We start from the raw sequence: 26,677 nt of genomic DNA, 5'->3' as shown, positions 1-26,677 counted from the left end.
AGATGTGAAATATCTCTCCGCTTTGTCGTTACTATAATCGCCCCGCAAATTAGACATACGCAAGGTGGTAAAGAAAAATTAATCCCCTACTCATCGTGAGATGGTAGGTTTTCTGTCATTTTTCTTTGAAATCAATAACTGTATTATTGCTGCTTCACAAATCAACGGACAAGAAAAAACGCGGGTTCGTGGAAGTTGGGAGAGACCCGTCACATTACCAAGATCAAAGACAAAGCAGGATGATCGTTAAAATAACAATTAACATAGTGTCAGTTCCCACATACAGACATAAGTGCGATTTATACAAGAATAGCATGTCACATTACTAAGGTCAAAGACGAAGCAGGATGATCGTTAAAATAACAATTAACATAGTGTCAGTTCCCACATACAGACATAGGTGCGATTTATACAAGAATAGCATGACAAAAATTAATTGATGTAGCTTACTTATAAGCGCCGTTGTTATGCTTATTTTGGAACAGTCATGCGGGCGACTCATGTGGTCTTTGCGGGCGTCTTGGTGCCCGCGGGCAACGCGTTGGTGACCCCTGCTTTGAAACGATATTTTGAAATATATCGAATGAAAATTTTTTAAAAGTTGCTTTGTTATTACACTGCAGAGGCTGAGCAGTCGTTCGATTAACACGCGTGCAAAATGCCCCTTACGATAGATCCCAAAACATTTAGTCTCGCTCCCGTTAAAGTGACAAACTAGTAATAATTTTAGTAGACTTTGAGTCATATCAACACCAAATTTCTTAATCTTTTTTATGAATTATTGATGTTTAGAAATTATAAAATAATGGTTGTTCACTCAACTTTGGCCCCAGAAAAATTCATACCTTATCATTGTGAACTTTTTGGTGCTCATTTTTGGAGTGCTTTCGCGTGTTTGGCCCGTAAGGTGGAAGTAGAGGACATTCATAAATTATTATCGACCCGTGGATCAGTTCAATTACCGAAAATGAGATAAATAGCGCATAGAACTGTTTCAATAAAAATGATGATCTATCACGGTTGTTTTATGGTTGTTTTATTCTTACTTTAATTATCTAGGTCGGGGCAAATTTTTCCATATTTGAAATTTTTATGCGACCCTCATCGTCTGTTGGTACTGTTCCAACCATATCTTGAAATTAACTATTATTTTCGATTTAAGGAAGCAAAACTCAAGACAAAAATTCAAAACTTTATTGCTTAGGTAATGAGGCGTTGGAGATATTGGATACTGGAAAAACGCGGCAATAGCTTTGTAAACATGTTGAAGACTTCAGAAATAAGTTTGTGTCAGTCTGTGATTTGGATGTATAGACACGCATCTGACGCTAAATTGTGAAGTAAGCGAGATGATGTTTCGTTTCTTAGTTTTTCATTTCATCACTTCATGATATATAATAGGGCTGATGTAGAATCCGATTGGGTATTCTACTCAACGGTCTTTATATGGACTTCCCTACAATACCGCGCTGGAAGTATTCTCGTCATACTAACGCTGATTGTTCATGGCCTTGAGAACCACGTGTCATTGGCAACAAATTTCTGTATATATTAAGTGAGTCTGCATAATTTGCTATTCGAAAATCTTAAGCGTCAATTACCTGTTCTAGGAAGCCTATATACGAATTTTAAAAATAGTTTTTGAGGCGAAAAGAATTGCAAAGCTGTTTCTCAAATATTTCCCAGTTTGAATCTATTAATAATAACGATATAATTGATATAGTTGATGTTAGAAAAATATGAAGATTGTAGGGTACGTGCTTTATCGAGAAAATTACATCGACAAGTTGTGGTGCGTCTTTCGTTTCCGTGGAAATTTTATCGCTCGCGATATTCGATATCTGGGCGATCCCACAATGTCTCGAAACTATTGATTAAAACACTGGTATGTATAATTGTTTGACTTATCTTGCGTCTTGTCCCGCCGTCCCGCGTTCCGACCAGTCAGCCAAAAGTCCCGCTTTGGCGTTCAGCCATTCAGCATAGTACACGAACATGTTCTCGTTACTGTTGTTGCTGTGTAGCGCAAAGCTAGCCTACATACTGAAGGTGAATTCGTTATTTTGTTTGTTTCGTTGCTTCCCTCTAACATTGTTAGCGAACGTATCACGTGTAAAATCAATTCCAATTCACGTTCGGTTCGGACGTTCACGTGAATGTAACATTGAACAACGTCTTTTTGAAGGTGTTATCTACAGAAAAGCATGCTTCGGCCGTTGGGCGAATAAGTAAATCTCAATGCTTGAAAACGGCAGACGATTTCATTTTTCTTTAAAATTAAATTGAAATTCTAAATTCGGATCATTTGTATCGTTGTCTATTCCTTTCTTTTATTCGAACTGAACCAGATATTTAGACAGAGAATATGCGCATGAACTCTCGACGACGATATGGTCAATGAAGACAGTCAGGATAGCTTTAGATGTAGGCCTATGTAGTAAACTCGTAAACTGTAAAGTTACAGGATCACAGCCAAGGAGTCGTGTTTTTGGAGGCGTCCAGCTTTAAAGTCAAAAAACATGGTATATATTGGTATATGGAAATATTGAAAATAATGGGCGGAAATTGAAACAGCGTAACTCGAGGAATTACGTTCAAAAAAATTGTGTTTTCGAATCATTATCCCAAACAAGACCCTCGATCAGATGAGTATAAATCGCATATAAAAGCTACAAAAGTCGTTTTAAATTACTGAATGTGTGACTGAATTCAAAGGTGTTTGGATGCACTCGTCAGCATTGAGGTAAGGACACGGGATTAGATCAATAAAGACTTATAAAAAAGTTACGAAGGTATTTATAAATTTTGTGCCAAATTCAGTAATACTTGTATGTACCCAAGCAATATTGGACACGAGAGCAGTCACCATGGAGGCGGCAAATTCACAAAGATTCATTCAGGCAAATAATATGAGTTGTTTTAATTTTAGGGAATTTTAATTAAGGAATTGCTTTCATATAACACGCCTACCAATATAAAGGACACGTTTACACGCAAAGTTATTTTTTTTATTTGTTACTAGATTTTTTCAAGTTATTTACGAATGAATGAAATACAAAGCAATAAATTAATAGAAGAATTGTTGAAATTGTCATAAGCACAAATCCCGTCCACATGACAACGCTCAACGTCTCAAAAACGTCCGATAACCAGCCTAAAAGTTGAAAATAAAATTGTCATAAAAGTTAAAACTAACATTATAAAACGTGCATCATCAATTTTATACAAGCACAAGAGCATAACTCAATATGAGTTACAGTGTAACTTTTAGCACCTCGCCATCTTGTATCGTTTATAGCCGGTTTATGATATTTTCGTAGTCGTTAGGATGTCACGGTCCTCTAACCTGGTACACATACTATGTATAGGATGTGCGCAATCTTGGTGCACATACTTCTGTAGCGCCAAAAGAATTATGTTTTATAGTCATATAAAACGATCTCCAATTTTTCAAAATATCTGAACTTTATATTATACGATAAAAAAACGGTATATTTACAAAATTTTGCTAACAGTGTGTAATAATAGATCGAAAACGTTCAAAATCTGACGACAATGTAAAATATCTGAACTTTATATTATACGATAAAAAAACGGTATTTTTACAAAATTTTGCTAACAGTGTGTAATAATATATCGAAAACGTTCAAAATCTGACGACAATGTAGAATCCGTCGCTGAAGGCGTCTGGCTACTTTTCAACAAGCCGTTACTGGGCGAAATATATAGTCAAAAGAACATATCACATGCGGTATAAAATTAAACTGAATTTACAGGTACTCTCATTTTAGAAAAAGTATTTCTTTCATATAGGTGAAGAACAGGTTCGCCGACTTTTACCAAATTCAAAGAACGGGTACGCGCCAACGAACCCCGATTCCCCACACTGGTTATAGGTGACAAGATAAAAGATGTGACCGCAACGTAGCGCACTGCATCACCTAAGTAATCGTGAAAGTATTCAACCTACCGACAAATGGTTGAGTTAGCATTGAAGTCGCTGCTCCAGAAATTCCTTGAATTCCAAATGCTGACATAAGTCGACTTGGACCAACAATGTCCGTCAATCCAGAAATCATCATTGGACTGATCTAATTTCAAAAAGCAATTTCAGAATTTTACCGGAGCAATATAGATTTTCTTCGATCTACATATTGAATTGTAACGTGATTTTGGAATTAGCGCTAGTTTGATTCTATTTGAAGATGTTTTTTAAAAATCCTTCTTGCTGGCTTTATAGCTACAAATCTTGAATATTGAAGGATGTTTTTAAAAGTAAGCACTTTTAACAGCTGAAGATTCACGTTCAGTGTCATCAGTGTCAAGTATCTGCTAATTTCTCCGTTGGGTCATTGGAACATTATGTCGCTCTCAGAGAGTAAATATTACAATTGCTTAAAAGTGTTTTGGTAATTTTATTTACTCTGGACTTGCAAACACCTCATTCGAACGAATTTATATAAAACAACGTCTTTATTATTTACAAACTACATCTCACCCCTCCTACTCCAAATGCAAAAATTCCTTGTATTATAGCAGACATCCAGTAAGACTTCAGAAACGGATATATAAGATAACACAATGCTGTAGTTCCACTGAGTAAAGTCATCATTGTAAAACAAGTAAATCTCGTCTTGAATAAAAAGAGTGAATTTTTTTTATTTTACTCGCAAGAATACTCTTAAGGATGATTGTAAATATCGTATTTGCTAAACGATTTTGCACTGATCATTTTTTTTCATGATGCATGTATGTGAATGATTTACATGGGTTATTTTCATACGGTATCCCGAACAAGGCCCTGTATAGGTAGATACTGATTTGTAAAAAATCTAAAGCGTGATGAAATGATAGTATACCTTCCAGTTACGCATTGCACATTCTCTTTTTTACATCCCGGAATGGTGGCATGAAAAACAAGCATTTCGGCTTACGACATAATGTTATAACATTCACTTATAAAAATGATAGATCAATAGAGACTTACGTAGCTCTCAATAAATCCAGTAATTGGACGAGCAGCCAGACTGAAAATCGCAGATAGAGTAAGAAGGAAAACTGCTCCATATTCTGAAAATCCTTGATGTATTTTTGCATAAGCGACCAAGTAATAACCCATTATAAACAATGAAGGGCTCAGAATAGACAGTGTCACGGTATACATAATAAACTTTTTGGACCTGAAAAAAAATTGAATGTGAAATTAATTCTAAATAAATTACTTAGATCATTTGTTAATTATGTAGTATCCGAAAATAATTTATCAATGGCATTGGAATGCCATGTAGAATGAATGTAGATCGATTTCATAGCTGTAAAACGTTGTTCTTGTATAAGTTTACAACTTCAATATCCAATTTTTTTTTGTACATTAGACTAGTTATTGGGTTTCGCATTAGGGTTTTAGTGGCCACTAACTAACTAACTACCAAAAGTCATTTATGTATGCACAAAGCAGCACAATGAATAAATTCGAACAAGGCTATATCCAAGCTTCACCGTTACGTAAGGAGGCACTTGTTTTGGAAGAACAGAAATCTTTCCGAATCAGAATTTCCTACCCAATTCATTACGATATGAGCGAGGTGGCAACAATGTCGTTTGAATCCTAGATAACTAACTGCGAAGTGGTCTAACGATATAACCACTGTCGCTCTGAAGATCAATACGCGAATATGAGAGGTTTTATAACTAATTCATATTGTACATTGTAACGAAATATATTGTACGACGGCCGGCGAGATATATCAACGAGTTGTTGAACCCTTTATTAATGTGGTATGATATATCTTAGGTCTTAATCTTGATTCAGTTCTGATTGGTTTTTCTCTAATATTGTTATTTGGATTTAATCACAGATAATTTGTCATTATCAGGCGGAATATTACGAATATGTGTTGAACAGTAATTCAAAAAGATTAAGATACTGAGTAAAATATACTTTCATTCATTTCTCACAAAATTGAAAAAGTCGGAAATTACCTAAAAATACTCATATCGAGAAGCTTTTTCTTTCCTTTCTCGTCTTTAGTCTCCGAATCGGATTTGAGGTGAATAGGTCTGAGAGCTGCCCCACAGGCTACAACGTTGAGGTTTAACGCCCCAGTAATTAGCAAAGCTCCTCTCCATCCGTAACAGTCAATCAGATACTGGGTGATCGGTGGAGAAATCATTTGAAAAACCGAGGGACCGATCTGAAATGATGAATTTCATTTTGATATATACATTTATTATGAAGTATTAATTTATTGAAATGTTAACACGTTTTTAAAAGAAAACTCTACTCAGAGCAAGCTTACATGCACTCACACAGAAGTAAAAGAGACTGATATCCGAGCGAAATTACGAACGACCAGTGAAGTGCCAAGAACTTATTTTGTCGCTCAATAGAATATGATAGTCCATTGCATTTGCGCGTTCCTAAGTACTAATTAACACGAAACTTGAAACAATTCAAGACAGAAAAACGGCTATAAGGAAGTGAATTCAGCAAAACTGAGGTTCTCGGAACAAACATTTGGCATGGACATTGTCGCGTGCAGACGGATATTAATGTCAGTATTTTTTTCTTAGAACTCTTGGCTTCGTTTGTCAAAAATTTATTTTACTTATTTCTGATATCAAAATAATATTGCCACACCAGAAAGACACGTCATCGACGAACTTAGCGTTGAACCAGTTCCTAATGTTTTTTCGAGGTAGTACTGGTTTGAACATGACGCGGGCTCGATCGAGATTCTTTGACTTGATACAGCTATACCCTATCAGATAGTGACTGGCTGGGCCATCACCCTCACTTGAAAGTCAGTATTGATGTTATTCTAAACGCGAGGTAAAATAAATATCACACCTGTTGTACGCCAAGCGCAAGTGATCGCCGTTTTGAAAAGTATCTTCCAACTTCTACCGAAAGTGGCATTGCGGAAAAACTCAATCCGAGACCTGTGGATAAATAAAAATTATAGTAGTTTTATAGCCTTTAATTGCCAATAAGGATTTTGAACGACCTTTCTTTCTGGAAAGATGAATATTTCACAGACAAACAAATCTAGAAACAATATTTACAAAATTTATAGGAAAAGATATTCCTGTCTTACATGGGATATCAAATTACAACTACATCAAAGCAATAATATAAAGGCAATCAATTTTGAGAGGAACGTCTTTCAGCACAAAACTATTGAACGAGAATAATAATATACAAAATGAGTTAGGTCATTAGACTGCGATCTTGCCTCTGCGCAATAAAATGCGCTATTAGCACAAACTGATTAACACTAAGTATTGAAATCCACAGTAATCATAATCTGCACTCATTTTACAAAGTTTTCGATGCATATTGTTTATTAATGTTGACCCGTGCCAAAAATCGGTGAAAAATGAGAAATTTCTTTTTGGATCCGAAAGAATTTATTCTGCTAATACAACCTGTTATAAGTCCCAGGAATATATGAGTGAATGCCATCGACTTTGAAAAAGCAGCACCACATATTCCGATAAATTGCAGCAATCCACCGACAATTGCTGTTGCTCGTGATCCAAAACGATTGCCGAATATGCTGACGATGGGAGCTTCAAATGAGAAAAAGTGTGAGATGTACATTATTACCAACTTGATATACAAAGTATACAAATCATCATATTGCTAAAGTTGTTGTTGTGGTTATAATGATTATTAATGTATGGAATAATCGTTCTGCTCGTAATGGATCATCGGCATTGGTCGATTTCAATTTTGAAGGCCTGAAGTTGCTAGTGAAAGGCTATTAATTTTATTTATTTTTTAATTTTCTATGGAGTTCCAGGGAACCCCATATTTTACTCACTATGGTAATTTTATTTAATTTTAATTTAATTGCCTGCCTGCCAAAGTTTCGCTACCTAGCTGACAACAAACACACATACTTTTTGAGGGGTTTGGGTTAGGATCTTTAGATGATCATATGGGGGTTGGATCTTTATATGATCTAAATATATAAAAAGGCGAGTTCCACCTTTGCGTCCAGCATCACTTCACGCACCCTCTAGCACGTATGGAACTAGGCATCATTTTTAGGGGTTTCTGGATTATTGGCCCAAAGTTATATCTAAACGAATGCAAACGATACCTGCTATGTAGATGCATCCGATCAGCAATGAAAACAAAATATTCAGATTTGCATATGGCGTTTCAAACTCGTTTTTTAAATCCAATAACAGAACTCCAACCGCGCGGGCATTGTATAATATAGATCCATGTCCAACAAATGCAGCAGCTACAATAACCCAACCATAACCACCGTCCGGTGGTTCAACGGTTTTTGATTTTGGCTCTTGTGCCAAACTAATCTCAATGCAGTCTGAATCTTTAGATACAGATTCGGAAGCTGATGGAGTACGATGTATGCTTTGAGTACTCATGATAATAGTAAGAATTATTATCAGTCACAGGTTTGAATTAACTTCACAAAAACTAAACTAACTTTGGCCATTGGGCATTGCAGGTAACTAGAATTCAAAACGAAATATAGGCAAATAGAATTAGCTGTGGAATTAAGAAAAATTGGTATTGAATTCGATACGCATTCTTACATTCGAACTATTCACAGCATTTGGAACAAGCACGGCGTTTGTAATCTATCCTCTGTCGCCACTCCTGAAATCGCATTACTGTAACACTGATTGCAACTTGGAAATTCACTTCCAAGGCCGGCCACGTATAGTAACCAGTGGTTTCATTACATTTGAACCCATGACAATTGCCCTGCATATTATTGAAATTTTTTTGTTTTATGGATATTTGAACCCATACTAACCCTACCCATGGGTTTTAGCACCCGCATATAGATTGAACCCGCGGTGACCGTACATTTGAACCCACGTACATTTGAACCCATGTGTATATCCACGGGTTCAATCTATATGCGGGTGCTAAAACCCATGGGTTAGGGTTAGTATGGGTTTAACTATCCGTGAAACAAAAAAAATTCCATAGGTGCAATACCATACAGGTGCAATTGTCATGGGTTCAAATGTACGTGGGTTCAAATGTAATGGAACCTGAACCCGCGAATATACAGATGGTTACAAATGTACGTGGGTTCAAATGTACGGTCACCGTAACCAGTATGATAGTAAATATCTAAACTATGATATGTTTGCGATAGCATTGACATAGAATTGCGCTCTATAACTATTTTGCTACAATCTGATCCGAATGTGGTGTACAAAGTGGGGCTTAAGTTTCCTATCCAGGTAGGGCAGTAGAAGCTCAAAAATTCAAAATATACATCTAGCATTTGCTCAAATCTTGTCATATTTAACCTGATGTAATTTCTGCTGAATCAGCGCCAGACCGAAATGACAGTCGGTATCGGTTATGAAAATTGTATAAGCGCTTTTGGTGCCAAAATTAACGAGCAAACGTAATCGACAAATTGTATTCGAAGTGAATGCTGTAATGTTCTTGATTTCAGCACAATTAACTAATAAGCCATAAGCAGATTGTGCAGTATGTGCTCGGGTGCCAGAAAATATACATTTTTAAAGTAATGCCCAGATCGCAAATATAAACGTATTTAATACAAGCGATTAAACTATGCTCAATCAAGCTCTTTGTTTTTTCTCTAAATTATAATCGGTTATGTCATCAAGTCTACATATTCTTTGGCAACTCATCACAAATTACAGCAGGCTGCGCGAGTACTGAAAACGGGTAATATCCACTTGCATAACCTGTCTGACAAGTAGGCCTTTTCACAGCGTGATTGCCGTTTTGTTGTACAAGCCAAGCGAAACCCATAAGCTGAACCTGAACAAGCACAATCACATACCATGCTGATGCACTGCAAAGAGTTTAACTACGTGCAAAAGGCAAATATTGCCTAATCAATACAAAGCATTCGTTCATCACCAACGGAATTTGCGGCTTATAAACATTAATACTCAACCTATGTGGTAACTTAGAAAATCAATTCCGCTTGCAGCACTTTATTCGCAAAATATAAACAAACCGAATTGCGTGAATTACTTGTCTCTGTTGAAGTTTGTTTGCTCTCTATTCAACCAAGCGTAGAAAAACAAATATCTGGTATCCCGGAGCAATCTAGTTCAATTAAATGAGCTGATCGACTGTTTCTGCTGTTACTATGACTATTCAAAACCCCATCGAATATTGTCAATCTTGAAGGCCATTTGCATATATCATTCCACTCTTTTATTATCAATTATCCGATATCTCCTATTAATGTAAATGTCCTAGTAGGACATTCCTACCTATGTCTTATTTTGCCATAATTGTTCAATTTAAATTAACTGTTTATATTAGTGATAGGCACTGTTTTTAGGAATATATTTGGATGGAAAGTGAGAGACAATTCAACTCTGTGTCTCTGGTCTACCGTAACTATCTTTTGTCTGTAGCGTTTTCCATGATACCACGCTCTCGCAAATCAAATACGTCACTATACCAATGCTTCGTTACAATGTGGTAAACAGTGATTACCCCATACCCCTACTATAGGGGTTGAACAACCAGCAATATAAGCAATTTCTCCGTGTTCATAACACTTTCATATGATTTCTTTTTATTATACGCTGTTAATTGATTGCTTCTGTGAAAGCATTACAAATGTATAGGAGGTTCGTTTTCAAAATATATATGAGTTATTCATTCTTTCCAACATTAAGGAACAAATTATTAAAATTCATCCACCTATGCCAACTCACCTTTGCTTTATGTCATAAGTGTGCACTACAGGAAGATTGTGTCGGAAAAAATAATGTCTGCCTCCAAGCTGCCATTGACGTCATCGACTTCCTATTCCGAATCGTTCGGATTGAGGGTTCAGAAAAATTGCGACGTGTCCCTTTTCCCATATACTGACATATATTTCTCTCTCTTTCTAATCTATTACATATTAAAAAGTATAACGATAACAAAATCGTACATTAGTTGGCGATAAATATGACATAAATTTATTTAGTTTGCGCTCCCGTAGTATGTGAAACAAGATGGCGGACACCTGGACATAGTGTAGCAGGTTAGGGTTAGGCCATAATTTTATTCCAATTTCCTGTTTTTAGTTCTATTACGAGTTCGGAGACTAGGCAAGTGACTCCCGAAGTAATTGTATCTGAAATTATGGCCTAACCCTAACCTGATACACATACTATACGTTCCGGTGTCCGCCTTCTTGTTGCACATACCACGGGAGTACCAGTTTGCAAACCTTTTGCATTATTTAGTTGTTTTTCTTCCATATGATTACAGTTTTCTCCTCTACGATGGCTAAGCTAACATGCTTTATAACAGAACACGAACTTTCAAATACTTACGAATTATTGTTATATTTCACCTGAGCCAAAGTTGAATGGCTTCATTTCTGGTTAAACTCTATAAGCAATTTATGAGATTGTTTTTATTCTGAGAAACAGCGCTCCATTATCATATTTTAACGTAATTTTTACAACAATACAATATTAAAAATGTGATCATAATGTGTTAATATTCAGTGATTCAGTAATTTACAGTAAAAATGACAACAGTTGACTTGAAATAATTGTGCAATTCTAATGTATAAGATGTAACATTATAAAGTAATTCAAAATCAATGAATAAGATATGCTAAACAAAAATTGAAAACTCAAAAAAAATTGATGGGATTTAGATAAATAAAGAAAGTAAATTGAATAAATGCTCAGTTAATTACCATATAATTTTACACATATAAGAATAAAAGAATTGACGATCACAGCACTATACAGAAAAAAACGACAGATTAACTGTGATTTCACACATTATTTTAGATGCTTATAGTTATAAATATTTTCGGGTCTGTTTATGAGATATTATTTAACCACTTTTTATTTTCAGAATTGTTTTTATCTCGAAATATCGTAAAATGCCAATAAATCAGTCGTTTTTCGTATTTTATGTAGTTATGTGGGAAGACTGTGCGTGTGATAGAGTACGGGTTGGGCGACTGGAGGACCAACTACGGCAGTTGTTGTCGTTGTGGTCGTTCTGCCTTCTTCCCCTGGATCAAATGAAAAATATGTTTATTTATAACGAGGTAATAAATTTTTTTATATAGTAGTAAGGATCGGGTGTTGCGCAGTTAAACACTGAAAACGACTGTATAACACATGGCTCAGTTAGGAATAGAAAAAATCTTCTGTTCAATAGCTATCCAATATTGAAACTCTTTTTAATTTCATGTGAAAAAAAGGTTGCAAACGCTCTGCACCTGGTGACCCGATGAACTAGTCGAGAGATTTTAAAGCGTTATAAGTAACTGATCTCGGGTTTATATCCCATGCCCATACCCAAACCAGGATGTAATAAACTGGGTAGAAAATAAAAAACCGAAAAGATTCTCGTATTTTTAAATAAAAGTGGGGCCTTGCGTATCGGGAGGGCGGCTCGCATAGGGCCATGCGAAAGATGTGGAAGATATTTCTGCACTTATTTCTTTAAAATCAGCAGTTGTTGCACACCACACAAATAGTTTTGCCCAAATAGGCATGTTAAGCAGTAAGCACGATTCATAAAGTAATGATTAAAGTTCTTTAAAACCATCTGTTGTGAATAACTGTAAGGCAATATCAAATCGGAAAGATCCCTGTATTTCCAAATAAAAATAAATTCTTGTGTATAGGAAGGGCGGCATGAATAAGGCCATGTAAAAGGAGTCTGCACTTTTCCCCCTAAAATCATATAGCAGTTGTTGCACAAATAGTTCCGTCCAAATACGCATGCGAAGCAGTGAGCATGACTCATAAAGTAATGGTTAAAGTACCTTGGAAGTTAGTAAACTATGAATATGATTGAAGAATAAAATAAAATATATAAGCATACCAGCGCTTGCTATGAACGCTATTCCCCATATAATGCTCCACACCCATCCAATAATAAGCCATGCAGTTAGGAGTTGTAGAATTCCCACCCAAAAGTTGATGCAGAACGTCCCAACTCTTCCACCACCGGATTGATCAGTATTCCCGCAACATAAAACTCCAAATCCAGCGAAAATCGTACCTGTTTGATAAAGCGTCTTAGATATGACATGTGCAATTTCAGTTGACTATAGCTAATTACCGGTGTTGCCCCATTTTACGAACATCGCGTGAAATAGGCAAAAACATTTGAAAAGACATTGTAGTTATGTGGCCCCAGTCATTCAATTATGTAATTCTGATGATTAGGGGCATTCATGTCTGAATAATTGGATATTATGATATTCTAATTCATAGGTGCATGGACAATTACTTTTCTTAGTGGGCTAATTACATAAAATAGACATGGTTACTCGGTCGGAGACTCAAAATTCAGTATGAAAAACTGTGAATAAAAACAGTTTATTTACAAAAGCTAGTCCAACAGCTAGGACCAGCTAGGCTGACGTTTATAAAATAATAAGAATCACAATGTAACAATCGGGGTCATTATGACGTTGTTTTCAACGTTTATTTAGGTAATTTATATTCATATTTTTTGTATTTTCAAATCTTCATCCAACTCCGCCATATCCAGTTTAGCTACCAACTTGCAAAGCGTTATTTATTTCGGTAGCAGTCAGTCATAATTTGAGCACTTTACTCAGAATTGAAGCCACTGACATTGAACAAGATTATGAGGTCTCGACTTACCAAATCCTGGGAGAAGGAAATTCACTATAGCCAGAATAACTGCTAAAGGCATCGGAAATGCCGGAATTGCTTGTCTCATTGAACTCTTGTTTTGCACAGTAGTTTGAGTCACCACAACGCCTGCGGCAGGAGCAGCCATGGGCTGATGGTATATGGGCTGCTCGTAAATATTTTGTTGCTAAAATAATAGAAGAAGTAAAAAAACTAATTTGCACAACTAAAAAGTTAATACAGATATAAGTCAGAATCATATATAAGTTTTAAACTCTGTTTTCGTCGCTAATTTGCAATCTCTTCTGATCATAAACCGTCGGAATGCGGAAAAACTTTGCCAATAGGCGGCATTTTGTTATAAAACAAGTTTTTATTCTACCAATTTTGTTTTGAATGAACCTAATTTTTTATGTTTTATAGTCAAGAAATATGTATGACATGACAACTCGTGCAAAGATCTCGTTCTTAAGATTGACAGTACACGATTGGATTTGGCGACACGCCCGAACAGTCATCTTAGCAGCAGGCAGCGAAATGCCTATCGATGTTTTCGCATGGCCGCCAAAGCGCCAAACGGTTGGTGGGCTTCTATGCTTGAGTGCGGATTTGTACTTGTGTTAAATCTGCTTTCATTGAATAGTTGATAAGTTAGTACAACGGCATATGAGACGTCACTGATCTTACCTGGGAAAAGTGGCGGAATAACCTAATTCTGACCAAATATTTATAATTCTGTTATCTAAATTGCAGTGCTTCTCTAGACAGACAAATATATTAAGACTGAAAATGTTACGGAGCACGCGACATTATGATGCTTTTTCGAATTCATACAGTTGGAGAATTTTAAGGCAGGGTCAGAATAAGGCAAAACTTATCTTATATGGAAAATACTTATGGTTTTGAGCCCGTTCAGTCTCGAACATAGGGCATTTATTTTCACTTTATTTCAGCCAAAACTGATTTCATTAACTTTTTAAATTGAATATTTGGACCTCCTGAAGTATGCGCACCAAGATGGCGCACAGCCTGAACTCAGGTTGTGTACCAGGTTAGGGTACAGGTTATGCAACATCTTGGTGCGCATACTTCAGGAGTACCGAATATTTCAATTTAAATACACAAGCAAGTCAAAGAATAAAAAACTACATATATACTTGTTACCGTTACATTGCATGTTAGAGATCTTAGTTTTACAGTTTATTTTAGAAATAAAGTAACATTTCAGGAAGTGTCTGGTCAGGGTCTTGGGACAACAGTTATCAGCGTTCAACGGGAATTCTATAGGCCTAAATATATATTGACCAGACAATATTATTGAAAATAATTTATATAATTAACCGCAGAATCTACAAAATATTCATTAAATACTGTGAAGATTTTCATAAATACCTGCATCATATTTCCTTTTGTCTTCGCAATTATTTTCAACGCAAAACTGAACTTTCACAGAGAGCTTTATTCACTGGCGACTACAGCAGCGTCGTATTGGAAACAACTCATAATACTACATTAGCAACGTGTATCAGATTCTATTTCGTGTCTATCCTCTATTGTTTTAACGTCACGTGATCGAAACAAAGTAGTCGCCTCCAATATCGTCCTATTGTCCACTCTGGTCTGGGTCCTCATATATATATCACTGAACTAGGCTTGTGCGTGCGAGAAAACTATTGTTTTTGGTACAATTTAACTGAATCGTGTAACTGAAGTATATGGAACATTATCACAAACGGTTCCATCCAGTTCTTCAACAAAAGACCCTATCGTGTGGACCCTTTTTTTTTTTTATCTGTGAGAGAACACAGGGCGAGTATCAATCAAATCGACTTCGTATGCTGTTCATGCGGGCCATACAAGTGCCAAGTAATATTATTGAAAAACGAGGTCATTCAAATTTATTTCACATTGATACAATGCGACACATTAAAAATCATTAAGTGTACAGCTACAAAAAGATATTTTCAATGTAATTTAACGGCACGAGGACGCCAGCCAACTACTTTTTAAATCGGCGGTATCTGCAGCAAGCGTCAACATACTATACACATAACATTCTGTTGCTCATTAATATATATATATTTATTCCTAATAGCTCACACTATTGAATTTTCGTAAAGTGTCCGGTAACGAATCGGTTGTTCTTGCAAAAAGGAATTGTTGCCAATTCGTGAAACAGTCGGGCAATGTTGAAGTGTAAAAAGGCATACATTGACTCAAATACATGCTTGAACACATATAATAGTTTGCACCACGTAGAACACCGACAGCTTGATAATATTAACGATAACGACCGTCAGATAATTAAGAATATAAATGTATGATTGATATAATTCTAGAAAGGGTAATAGGAATTGGCCTCCTCTGAATTTTTCGCGAGCGAAAATTCAGAGCGAAAAACTGCTTTTCCCGCGACTAATTCATTACAACGACACCCAACGAGTAAAAAGAATAAAGTCAGGCACCACTCAAGGCTTCTTTATTCAAGAATGTCATAACATATCAGAAACGTATTTCATTTATCGAAACACATTTCTGCGGCAACTTTGTAAGACCTCCTGCCGACAATTAATTTTGGAGTTGTTGTCTGTATGGATGAAAAGAACTCGTCCGGCGACATAGTGATAAGTCTGAAACAAACAATAGTTTGTATTTCGTTGTAGTGTCAGGGCATTGGTGTGATTTTCAGAAAGCATATTGAAATGTGAGAAAACATGTCGGGGCATATCATAAACCTCCAGTATTCGGCGAAAAATAGACGACAAAACGCAACAGATCTATTGAAGTGTGCGAATCATCGTGTGTTTCACATCCTAATCAGTTATTCAATTTTTACATTAGTATATGATCAAATGTATTGCTGCTTACCCTTTCATTTGATATTTATTTGATTTGTAATCATAAATGCAATCTATGATGGTTCCAACGTAGACGTTACTTTTCCATATCACGTCACCCGGAAATAGTGTTCCCTCTCTAAAATGGCAGAAAAAAAGATGCAAGTTGAAAAGTCAAATAGTATAAAATAATGACCTATCACTGATAGTAGGGTAGAGTTCAAAACTGATTTATCACCAAAATTTCTCGATTGTTCTGATATTCTATTGCTAAATATATATTTTATTGAGCTTCAATCAACAAAGACCATTCTAACAAATATTTTGTGACTCACGAAACTGCCGTCAAGTTGAAGACCTTTGGAATCTTACTCCGGTTTTCTTTCTTTATTAAATGACTTTTCCCAATATATTCTCTGTCGTCATCAGTTGCACATAAATGTGATAATCCGACTTCATGAGGAGCGAAACCCAGCAGACTAACGTTGAGAAGATTTGAAAAATCTGAAAAGAATATCTTTATTTTTATTTTTAATGCATTGTATTGTGTATGCATAACCTCGTGGCATGGACGCAAATTGCACACATCTTGTCTGGGGCCTGGATCGTAAAGAAAATTTAATAAAAGAATACAGAATAAATTGCGATTACAATATTACTATGGCGGTTTTAATGGGTAAACATGGTTCTAAAACATTTTTTTCCTTTGCTTACATGTACGTTGCGGTGAACGAAATACCTGAATAAATACAAACAGACTTCAAAGATCTCAATCCTGCAGGAACTGGTCGAATGTTTGAAGAAATTAAATGATCGTAGATGAAAACAGCATCCTCCATGTTACAGTGGACTTGATAACATATTAAAGGAGACGTGGTCTTCATTCTGCATCGCAGAGCAGATGTTAGTGCAGCATGCGTAATTGAAAAATCAGAAAGAAGGCTACATTTAACCAGACAGATTTTGTTAAATTTAATGTCAAAAAAATATGGATATGTGGCCCCATTAGCCTGTTGAATATGCTTTCTCCACAAGGATTTTTTCATTATCAGTATAGTGAAGTGTAAACGTATAAAAATGAATGTTTTAAAACAGTGCACACTAATAATGATAACACAAGTTTAGAAAAATGTATTGAAGATGAAACCGTCTTTAACTTAAGAGTAATGTTGAAATAAGACGAGAATCTAACCTGTATATCAGTACTTTTGTATTATTCATTCCGCAGCTTAAGCATTCGCCAGGTTGTAAGTCTTTCCAATCGTCAGAGACGCGATGTAAAAGTTTTGCGCTGGAAAAATAAATAAATATATCCGTCATTAATTGATTGTACTTGAATACATACCATAAGCAATACCCCTTAGTCATTCAAAACCCATCCTACGCGCGAAAAATAAAAGTGGCATAAACATTTCACTTTTATTTTTCGCGCGTAGGATGGGTTTCGAATGACTAAGATCTATTGTTTGACTCTGCGTATAGCTTCATGGAGAGACTTGACAAAAATATTCATTCTTCTGCGTCGTTAGCTTTTTAAAAGTTATATCTTCGTGATACTGATTAAATTTCAAACTAACATGTGTCTATTTTTGTTCATTTCTTTCAAGCATGCCATGCTGTAGGCAGGAGATAAAGACGATTGGACTAAAAAGATCAAAATTGACATAAATATTTATCAAAGCATGTGGGAAAATGTTGAGCAAGATTCAATTTTGCGTTTTCTTTCATAAGAGTTGGATGGTAATATCCACGAAAATTTGATAGGGATTAAAAAATATTTTAGTGTTTATGGGCACGACGAAGAAATAGCTGTGATGATTAGGTTATCAAGCTTCCCGGGCGTGAATATCGATAATTTAGGGTTAGGCTATAGCCTTTGGCTTACTATTTTCACAAAAGTCGGTTTGAATCAACTTCGATGACCCATTTTACCAAAAAAACCAGCATTGAAGTCTAAACCAAATAATGTTTGCAACATTGCAACGACCTTAACGGCCTACATTATTTCGTTACCACCTTTCAGATCCCCATAAGGTTAAAAGAGCAAATCTTCCTGTGATGTCATCGACAGAGCAATTGTGTTTACTGTATTGTACCAAATGGTTGATGTGATGAAGAATAGATTCTTGCTGTTGCGAAGGAGCAGTGATTCGATACTGATCTGTAATTTGATTGGAATAAGTATTTTGACGTGAGCAAAATACATTCGAAGATTTGAACTAATACTCTCGACATTGATTGGTGTCGGACGAGAGACGGTGGTGCGCCATATGAATAATCCGTTTTATCGGCTTTTCTCTCCCCATGTATAAATATAAAAATTCTAATGTTAGAAGCTCACTGCACATCTAGTGATAACTAATATTACACTCTAGAGCAAGGGTCGGCGACCTATGGCCCGCGGGCCGGATCCGGCCCGCGGAGCAATATGATGCGGCCCGTGACGCTTCACTGAATTATAGTAACAAATTACAGCTGTTTTGTCGATTATATTCTTTACGCAAAAGAATTTACGTTTAGACTAAATTATATTACAACGTAACAAGTATATTATTCTCAATTACTCGTTTAATGAGCTTATTATTTAATTATAATTTAGACAAATCGCAAGAAATCGCAGAAAAGTTGATGCTAAGTGCAAATGGTTTAATGGCGCAAAAAATATTCAAATGGTCAGTCTTCGCGCGCTGCTCAAAATTTAACTTCTGATCTGTGTGATAAAATGTGATTCATCGGTCATCCATTGGATTTTTAAAAGGTTGCCGACCTCTGCTCTGTGGTCTAGAGTACACAGATTAATAAATATGTAACGATTGGCATATACAACGTACAATTTTATATATATTATACGATCTTAAGCAAATGTGCAAATAGAACATTTTTGTTTTAGTTTTCCAATTTCATTAAACAAATTGTAACCATAATTAGAGATGATTTTAGGAAAAGCGTATTTTACAATTTTTCTCTCAACACGACCGTGTACAAGCATCTATTTTCGCATAGTACTTTGATAAAAAGACCATAATTTTATTCCGATTTTTCTTACTTTAGTTCTATTACGAGTTCAGGGACTGTCTGTGTTAGCCAAGTGATTCCCCCCCCCCCCCCCTGCCCATAGGCTCCAGCCCCCTTACACAACTTGATGAAAAATAGGCGAACAAAATTACGGTAGTTACCTCCATATTGGTACACACACCTCTCGGGCGCCGGCACCTATACAGCATGAAGAGCATTTGCGAACAGAATTAAACAAAGCTTACTTTCATGCTTAATAACAGTGACGTAACTTAATATTTTCCCTTCTTCGTTTAGCATTAGCGCTTCAGTTTGTTGATTGTTCAACAAGTTTGTGACATCACAGGTGAAAAGTTGTCTTGCTAATTTATCAGATTCTGATCCAGAAATATCAAACTGACTCAAATGAGATAAATCGACAACGGCTGCAGAGTTGAAAATTGACTCTACTTCGATCCCAACCTATTTAGTGGCAAAGATAAGTTAGTTAATGGTCTGGACAATTGTAGACTTCAACAAACATTGCAACAAGTGTCGAGATGCAAATGAAAATCACAACGAAACCTGTTTATTTATATCCACATCTAGAAAGTGACTACCATCTCTATCCATCATTTCTCTGTATTTGTAATCCACATTCTTTTTGTATCCGTAACAGCCGGAATAATCGTAGTTGAGTAACGGTAAGGTCTGGCCAGGCATGAAGAACTCTGGCACTTCCCGGCCATGAATACACGTGAAATACGCTCCTTCTTCCAGATGAATCTGAATTATTATAGCTCTTGTTAACAGATTATTCTTTTACAGATTAGTTTTTTTTGTTTTACAAATTTATAAATGATGTAAAATTATCAGTGAATCTTCAATAAATTACAGAATCGTCAAATCTTCTGTCAAAGATATATAGAAATCGAACAGTATTTAATAATCCTGAAAACAAGTGGAAACAAAATTACTAGTAGGAATTATAACCTTACCTCAGATAACGGAGTTGTTCTGAGATTTCTGCCAGCTAAAGGATTTTGATTGGGATTTTTCGCTTCATATCTTGTGAAAATATATTCGTGACAACTCTCTTTTAACCATGTCTCATTGTAAGAGGACGAGAAACGCCTAAGTAAGCGAGACATGTTTAACTTCAGATTTTTCAATTCCAAAATATTGATGCAATCAAACTTAGTTTCACTTACTTGAGATCACAAATTCTGAAATCATTTTCCGGTCTGCCATACGCCACCAAGTGGGCAAGTTCTTTTCCCGCTCCCCCTCCCTATTGAAAGGTGGTTGAAAGAAAATACGTTTCGTTTTATTTATTGTTACATTTTGGTAATAGATTTTTTTTAAATGTTAAATTAATAGTTAAATATGTCATGCATACGTACCAACATCAAACCACCGCCGCTGAAAGCGCTTGCATTAAAAAATCCTTTAACATATTGAGATTCCCCAATGAGAGGATTTCCATCCGGTGTAAATGACTCTGAAAATGGCACAAAATACTAAACCAGGTTGAGAATATTTTGAATAATTTTTGCCAAATTAATTTGATAAATCACTTACCTGGCCCACATATAGTTGATCTGATTCCAACTTTTGCGATTTCAGGAATAAGATCAGTTGCTGATTGTATATAAGGTTCGGAACGTTTCCAGTCAGTGTCATATAAACTAAATGAAAAGTCTTCTTCTACCTTAAAAATTGTTGTCAGAATTTGATATTTCTGTTTCTACAAAGACTAAATCGATTTTGATTTTACCAATTGTCCAATGATTCATCCCGAAGGGTGAAAGATATCGATAAAAAAAATAGGAAATCTAACCAAGCCAACGAGTTTTTTGTTGTTTTCGTATCCTCCAAATAAAATAGCATGTCCTTGTCGTTTGTTGAAAACTCCTCTTGCTGTGTCACGAATATTTGGAACATTTTTAATTCCAGGAATACCTGCAGCAAATAAATTATGGAAGATTTGGCTTCTTGTTGCGAAGAATGAGTAAATAAATCATCAGATTTTATGAACAAACAAAATAGCAATACTAAAAGATATGGACACGATAGCCAAAATGAAGAAGTAGCAAATACTTCACAGTACCGGTATCTTTCTGACCAGAAAATCCCACTGTATCTCTGAAATATGGTCGCGGTTCCTAACTGAGAAAAATTTTATATTTTGATAACGTCATCAAACAAAACTTCAAAGATCAAACGAATCCCAAAGAGGCCACAGGAAGTTTTGAAAATTGTTAGCCTTCTAGCGAGAATAACAACAATCTTTCAGCGCTTAAAATTTGAAAGCAATAGGTACAACAATAACTATACCAAGAAAAAGAACACCAGTAACAACAATAACAGCAATCTAACAAAATGATGCATAGGTGTCCAATAAATCAGTTCAAAATAACCTGAATAATATAAAAACTATTGATGATAGCTGTATATATATCCCACTTATACCTTGAGTAAGAAAGTATGCAACTTCGTAGGTCAACTGCGGAAGTTTCATTCCCACCATCTATTAAATGTTCATGTAAGATTATAGCGATGGTTAAAATGTTAAAAGTATAACAATAAAATTCATATGCAGATATAAATTGAATCCAAGAATTCGTTTGTTTATATTTCTGTTGTTTTAACAAAAAAATGAAAGCTTGTATATATTCAGGGTTCGGAGAAATATCAAAAACATCTTAAACACTCATTTCGTTTATATTCTACGTTTACAGGAAAGTGTATGTATAATCACAGCACACTATTTTCCCTAAATTGGCACTAATTCACCTTTGCGATATACGGAGCCCAAGCACCAGTGCAATTAATTACTTTATTTGTCTTGATGCTACCAAGGTTCGTTTCTATGGAAACAATCCTTTTCATTCCTGAAATATCTTCATCCGTTTTTATATTTTTTACTTCGCACTTCTCTATAACCTGGAATAAGGTAATTACATTGGAAAAAGGTTAAAATGAAACAAAACTGGAACTAACATTACGGCGTTAGCTTTCTTTATGGATCAATTAACAACAGGGATATTTATGTTATATTGTAGAGCTGAGAGTTTCCATTTAAATGTTGTTCGTTACTCAGTCTTATTTCGATACAGATGAAACTTCATTTTTAAAACATGTCGATTTAGGCATTGATACTTATATATAACACGTGTTTCATTATGAGCGTTTTTCCTGTAATAGGACCTTATTGACGGCGCTAACGTAGTATGTGCATCAAGATGTCGGACACCGGAAAGTAGTATGTGTACCAGATTAGTGTACCAGGCCTAACCCCAACCTAGTACGCATGCTCCGTTCCGGTGTCCGACATCTTGATGCACATACTACGAAGATACCTTATTGACTAAGTTTAGACTGAAGACATAAAGGAAGTAGATCAGGAAGCATTTTACCTGTGCTTTATATTTTGTTGCAGCCTTGATGTATGAAGTGCACAATGTTGCTGGATCAAGCGATCCGTCATCCGGTGAGTACAATCCACCCAGTATTCCTTTAGTGTCAATGAGTGGATGTAACTTGGATATTTCATCTGTATCAATCATACGCGATTCAACTCCAAATTCTGAACCAATCTGCAATTTAAAAATTCGGCTCTCCAGAAGTATGTGTACCAATACGGAGGTAAATAATCTTGTTAGCCTACTTTACATTAAGTTGTGTACATGAACTGATTACTATGGGCAAGGGGTGTATCACTTGGCTAACACAGACAGTCCCTGAACTCGTAATAAAACTAAAACGAGAATATCGGTCAGAGACCAAAGACTTATCGATCGAAAGTTAGGGGATCCCAAAACAGCGCTCTTACTCAATAGTGACACCTTGTGTCCCATCACTAATTATTTAATTACCCACTAATTATACGACATAATTTGAACAAAATCAATAGGCTTCTGGTCCGAGATGAATGCAAATGCAAAATCTGGAGCAGATTCAATCTCGCTTCCGTGAGATATCGCGTGCATCTAACAGACAAACAGGCAAACCGACATATAGACATACAGACAGACAGACAAATATCTATCAACATACTTACCGATTAAAATCGATAAGTAATGAAGAAAATTGGAATAAAATTATGGCTTCACTCTAACCTGGTACACATACTACGGGAGTACCAAAGATTGTTACTTAATTTTTAATTTTTACAGTATCAATAAGGAAAGATAAATAAGTTAGCCACGTTTTTTAATGTACTAAGTAAACTGTATTTCTTGTAATGGCATATTTTGTATATAAATCCATGATTATTGACTGCGGTGACAAAAGTAGGCTAGTTTCGCCGCTGCCAAGGTTTAAAAATGAACTTGCCGAATATCTGCAGTATACGAAAGTTATTATCTCGCTCCAAGAGTAGCTTGATATATTTTATACGCAACGATAGTAGTGGCTATCACAATATTTTCTAATTCTAATCGAACGAAGAATCGGACTCGGTGGAAATTGTAAATTAGATACTGAAGTTTGGGCAGTCATGTAACATTTATGATTTGGGAATGATTATTTTTCGCTGTTTATATAATACATGGAGACTGAGCAATGTTTTTTGAAGAATTTTCAACACTTACGAATAAAAATTAGGCATGTGAATTGTTAGGCATCTGAATTGTATGATTTGAATAAATCTTAAATAAATGATAAAACATTTACTCCGGGTACCAATACTGAAATACATCATCAAATTGAATGGAACATAACAAATACAAATTTTTGTGGCGATTTCATTAAAAAATGAGTTTAAAAAACCTATCTCATTGGCAGCAGCGGAATTTTTTGCATGTTCGTGTGGAGATATTTTCATATTCATTACTCATTCGTTTTGCTGTATGACCTTCGCGAGCTATTTTGACGATTTACGTCGATCGCGGTCGACAGCAGGTTGGCCACCCCTGCTGTATGCCATTATCAAAGCCAGGTGGCAAAAAAAAATAAAAATTTTATTCCATTATGTCATTTTTATCGATAAATCAGAAATTTTAAGCTATATAATTAAATACTGGAAAATAGATTTTAGTTTTTGATAAAGTATTGGCAGTTCCCGTTGCCAGTAAATAATCAGCTATCCAGCAAATACGTATGGCGACAATTATCTACTTACCAAACTTATCTTTTCGAATGCATCAATTTGTGTTCTATTTCTTATCAAAGATATCGAGCCGGTGTTAATCCATCCCGAATCGAATCCAGTTTCCTCCGGAAGAATCCGACTCAGTAGCTCACGGGTGTATATTTGCATTCGAGTTAAAGTACGATTATCACGTAGATTCCAAAGGATACCTGCAGAGATCAAGACGTAGATCTACGTATCGCAATGGTAAATGACGCACGAAATGTGTTTGAACATCGCATTATTTTGCGATAGCAATAATACCAATGTAATCTAATGCCGAAGTAATCTGGTGTTAGACCTTTTTCAATGTCCTACCCATAGCTATTGGAACACAGTGATTTTAGCAAGCGCATATCATAACGCTAATAACAATATCAGTTTTGAGGAGATATTGTTACGCTATTAAAAGTAAATGTTTTTTTTGTTCAAATTTTAGAGTGGGCGGATTTAAATTCATTAATATGGCGCCGGCGTGTGAAGCCATAATGTTGCGCTGCGACTTCCGCAGGAATGTGCCTATGACTTTAGCACAGTAGGCAACAATTTCGACTCAGAAAGCGGATATCACCATTGTTCACTTTTCTATGAGATAGTGTGAATTCGATTTTTTAATCGCTAAGCTAGAATCTATTATGCGAAAACTCGAAAAATGCTTCGTCTGTGGTAATTTTGCCTTTATGACGCAAAAAGTCTTCCGTTAAACATTGATAATTCATTACGACAGAATATTTGCAACAATGTGCATGTCATATAAATCTCCCTTTTATTCGTTTCAATTTTCTGAGATAAAATTTGAGTTAATTAACAGACAGGTGCGCAGCATTACACAAGTAAAAAATAAATAACTATTGTATAAAACTTGAAAACCGCCAAAAAGTGACTAACGCATGTTGGTAATGGAATTGAAATATTGTTCAGTACGAAAAAATAAGAAGCATAAACAAAACCACTTCATTTCATGTGTCAGATTGAAACGTAAAAAAATATTATATTCAGTTTAGTACAGGGGGTATTTTACTTAAAGTGACTATATCCCAGTTGGGTACTCCCGTAGTATGTGAACCAAGATGGTGGATGCCGGGACGTAGTATATGTACCAGGTTAGGATTGGACCATAATTTTATTCCAATTTTTCTTATTTTAGTGCTATAACGAGTTCTAGACTAGTTAAGTGACTCCCGTAGTACTTGTACCTGAAATTATGACCTAATCATAACCTGGCACACATACAATGTCCTGATGTCCGCCATCTTGGTTCACATACTACGGGAGTACCCCACATTCTGGTTATTTCTGATTTAAATATGAATTTCTAGAATAGTAATTCTAATTTAATTAAGGAGATTTGAAACTTAATATAATCGATGCAATCGCTCCAAAACAACACCTGAACTATGCCAAGTCGTTCCCGAAGTAAGTCTATCTTTTTCAATAAGAACAATTTTTCCGATCTCAAGTTTTGCCAAATGATACGCAGTGCTGCATCCAATGCTTCCTCCACCAATGATAACAACGTCCGCAGATTCTGGTAAAATTTAAAAAACAATAAATTTATTTTCCCAAGAAAAAGTTACAGTGTGTTGGTATCGGAAGTAACACGCTACTATAGCGATAGTCCTTTCAGTTGCGGTTTCCAAATGATAATAAAAATAAAGCGTAAATACAGAAAATTATCCAATGAGTTTATTGCAACCGAAATTCTAATATAATACAAAATTCAGAATAATCGTTACGGCAGGCTGTGTTCTCTATAATTAACAATCATGTGGCCAAAGCATGATAAATGCAGGAAAGAAATATTTAGAATCTATCGTAATTCTTCGCCAAACTATTTCAAATCATGGAAGCGGAATCAATTTCGAGACAAACAAAACTACGCGATATTCTTAATACCACCTACTAAAATAGTCATTACCTGGCAGTATGCTCGTAGTCGACGCATCAATTTTCGAATTTCTTTTCAAATCAATTTCATAAAGATTATCGTGATCATTTTGGCTTGATTTTCTGCTATAGTTCCTTTCAAATAGTCTTAAATTAAAGGAAATTCGGTCCAGGGTGTGCTTAATATTAGTTTTACTGTATTGAA

The 26,677-nt window shown here is 35.6% G+C and overlaps 3 protein-coding genes across 3 annotated transcripts; all 3 read right to left on the bottom strand.

The window, feature by feature from the left end:
* Nucleotides 1–2,987: 2,987 nt before the first annotated feature.
* Nucleotides 2,988–8,523, bottom strand: LOC120327071 (monocarboxylate transporter 2-like). Its single transcript, XM_039393457.2, has 8 exons — nucleotides 8,109–8,523; nucleotides 7,429–7,572; nucleotides 6,851–6,942; nucleotides 5,983–6,194; nucleotides 4,988–5,180; nucleotides 4,499–4,633; nucleotides 3,971–4,091; nucleotides 2,988–3,154 (listed from the first exon to the last, which is right to left on the bottom strand). Exons 1-8 carry the CDS (start codon nucleotides 8,398–8,400, stop codon nucleotides 3,009–3,011), a joined length of 1,335 nt encoding a protein of 444 aa, XP_039249391.2. The 5' UTR covers nucleotides 8,401–8,523; the 3' UTR covers nucleotides 2,988–3,008.
* A 2,692-nt stretch (nucleotides 8,524–11,215) lies between these two features.
* On the bottom strand, nucleotides 11,216–15,326 carry LOC120326739 (protein SPEC3-like). Its single transcript, XM_039393078.2, has 4 exons — nucleotides 15,013–15,326; nucleotides 13,630–13,807; nucleotides 12,839–13,018; nucleotides 11,216–12,017 (listed from the first exon to the last, which is right to left on the bottom strand). Exons 1-4 carry the CDS (start codon nucleotides 15,019–15,021, stop codon nucleotides 11,920–11,922), a joined length of 465 nt encoding a protein of 154 aa, XP_039249012.2. The 5' UTR covers nucleotides 15,022–15,326; the 3' UTR covers nucleotides 11,216–11,919.
* A 746-nt stretch (nucleotides 15,327–16,072) lies between these two features.
* Nucleotides 16,073–26,677, bottom strand: LOC120326566 (sarcosine dehydrogenase, mitochondrial-like). The gene is made up of 19 exons (XM_078111669.1): nucleotides 26,504–26,677; nucleotides 25,976–26,113; nucleotides 24,577–24,755; nucleotides 22,871–23,050; nucleotides 22,248–22,397; nucleotides 21,924–21,981; nucleotides 21,292–21,413; nucleotides 21,033–21,162; nucleotides 20,855–20,952; nucleotides 20,663–20,742; nucleotides 20,450–20,585; nucleotides 20,037–20,237; nucleotides 19,718–19,934; nucleotides 18,474–18,618; nucleotides 17,650–17,748; nucleotides 17,197–17,399; nucleotides 16,793–16,961; nucleotides 16,489–16,596; nucleotides 16,073–16,250 (listed from the first exon to the last, which is right to left on the bottom strand). The coding sequence occupies exons 3-19, from the start codon at nucleotides 24,712–24,714 to the stop codon at nucleotides 16,136–16,138; spliced, it is 2,349 nt and encodes a 782-aa protein (XP_077967795.1). The 5' UTR covers nucleotides 24,715–24,755; nucleotides 25,976–26,113; nucleotides 26,504–26,677; the 3' UTR covers nucleotides 16,073–16,135.

Source organism: Styela clava, chromosome 4 (genome assembly GCF_964204865.1).
Source record: "Styela clava chromosome 4, kaStyClav1.hap1.2, whole genome shotgun sequence".
Lineage (NCBI taxonomy): Eukaryota > Metazoa > Chordata > Ascidiacea > Stolidobranchia > Styelidae > Styela > Styela clava.
Note: the sequence above shows the minus strand (reverse complement) of the source record. Positions and strands in the feature narration are given on the sequence as shown.

Coding starts and splice junctions, on each gene's coding strand:
- LOC120327071 (XM_039393457.2), bottom strand. CDS start 8,400: ATGAGTACTCAAAGCATACATCGTACTCCATCAGCTTCCGAATCTGTA. Junction 6,943..7,428: donor ATTCCTGGGACTTATAACAG/GTTGTATTAGCA, acceptor ATTTATCCACAG/GTCTCGGATTGAGTTTTTCC. Junction 3,155..3,970: donor GCTAACTCAACCATTTGTCG/GTAGGTTGAATA, acceptor TTCAACTTTTAG/GCTGGTTATCGGACGTTTTT.
- LOC120326739 (XM_039393078.2), bottom strand. Junction 13,019..13,629: donor TTTCCTTCTCCCAGGATTTG/GTAAGTCGAGAC, acceptor TTTATCAAACAG/GTACGATTTTCGCTGGATTT. Junction 12,018..12,838: donor AGCGTTCATAGCAAGCGCTG/GTATGCTTATAT, acceptor CATTTGATCCAG/GGGAAGAAGGCAGAACGACC.
- LOC120326566 (XM_078111669.1), bottom strand. CDS start 24,714: ATGCAAATATACACCCGTGAGCTACTGAGTCGGATTCTTCCGGAGGAA. Junction 19,935..20,036: donor ATGTGGATATAAATAAACAG/GTTTCGTTGTGA, acceptor GCCACTAAATAG/GTTGGGATCGAAGTAGAGTC. Junction 16,251..16,488: donor AATAAATATCAAATGAAAGG/GTAAGCAGCAAT, acceptor TGTTTGTTTCAG/ACTTATCACTATGTCGCCGG.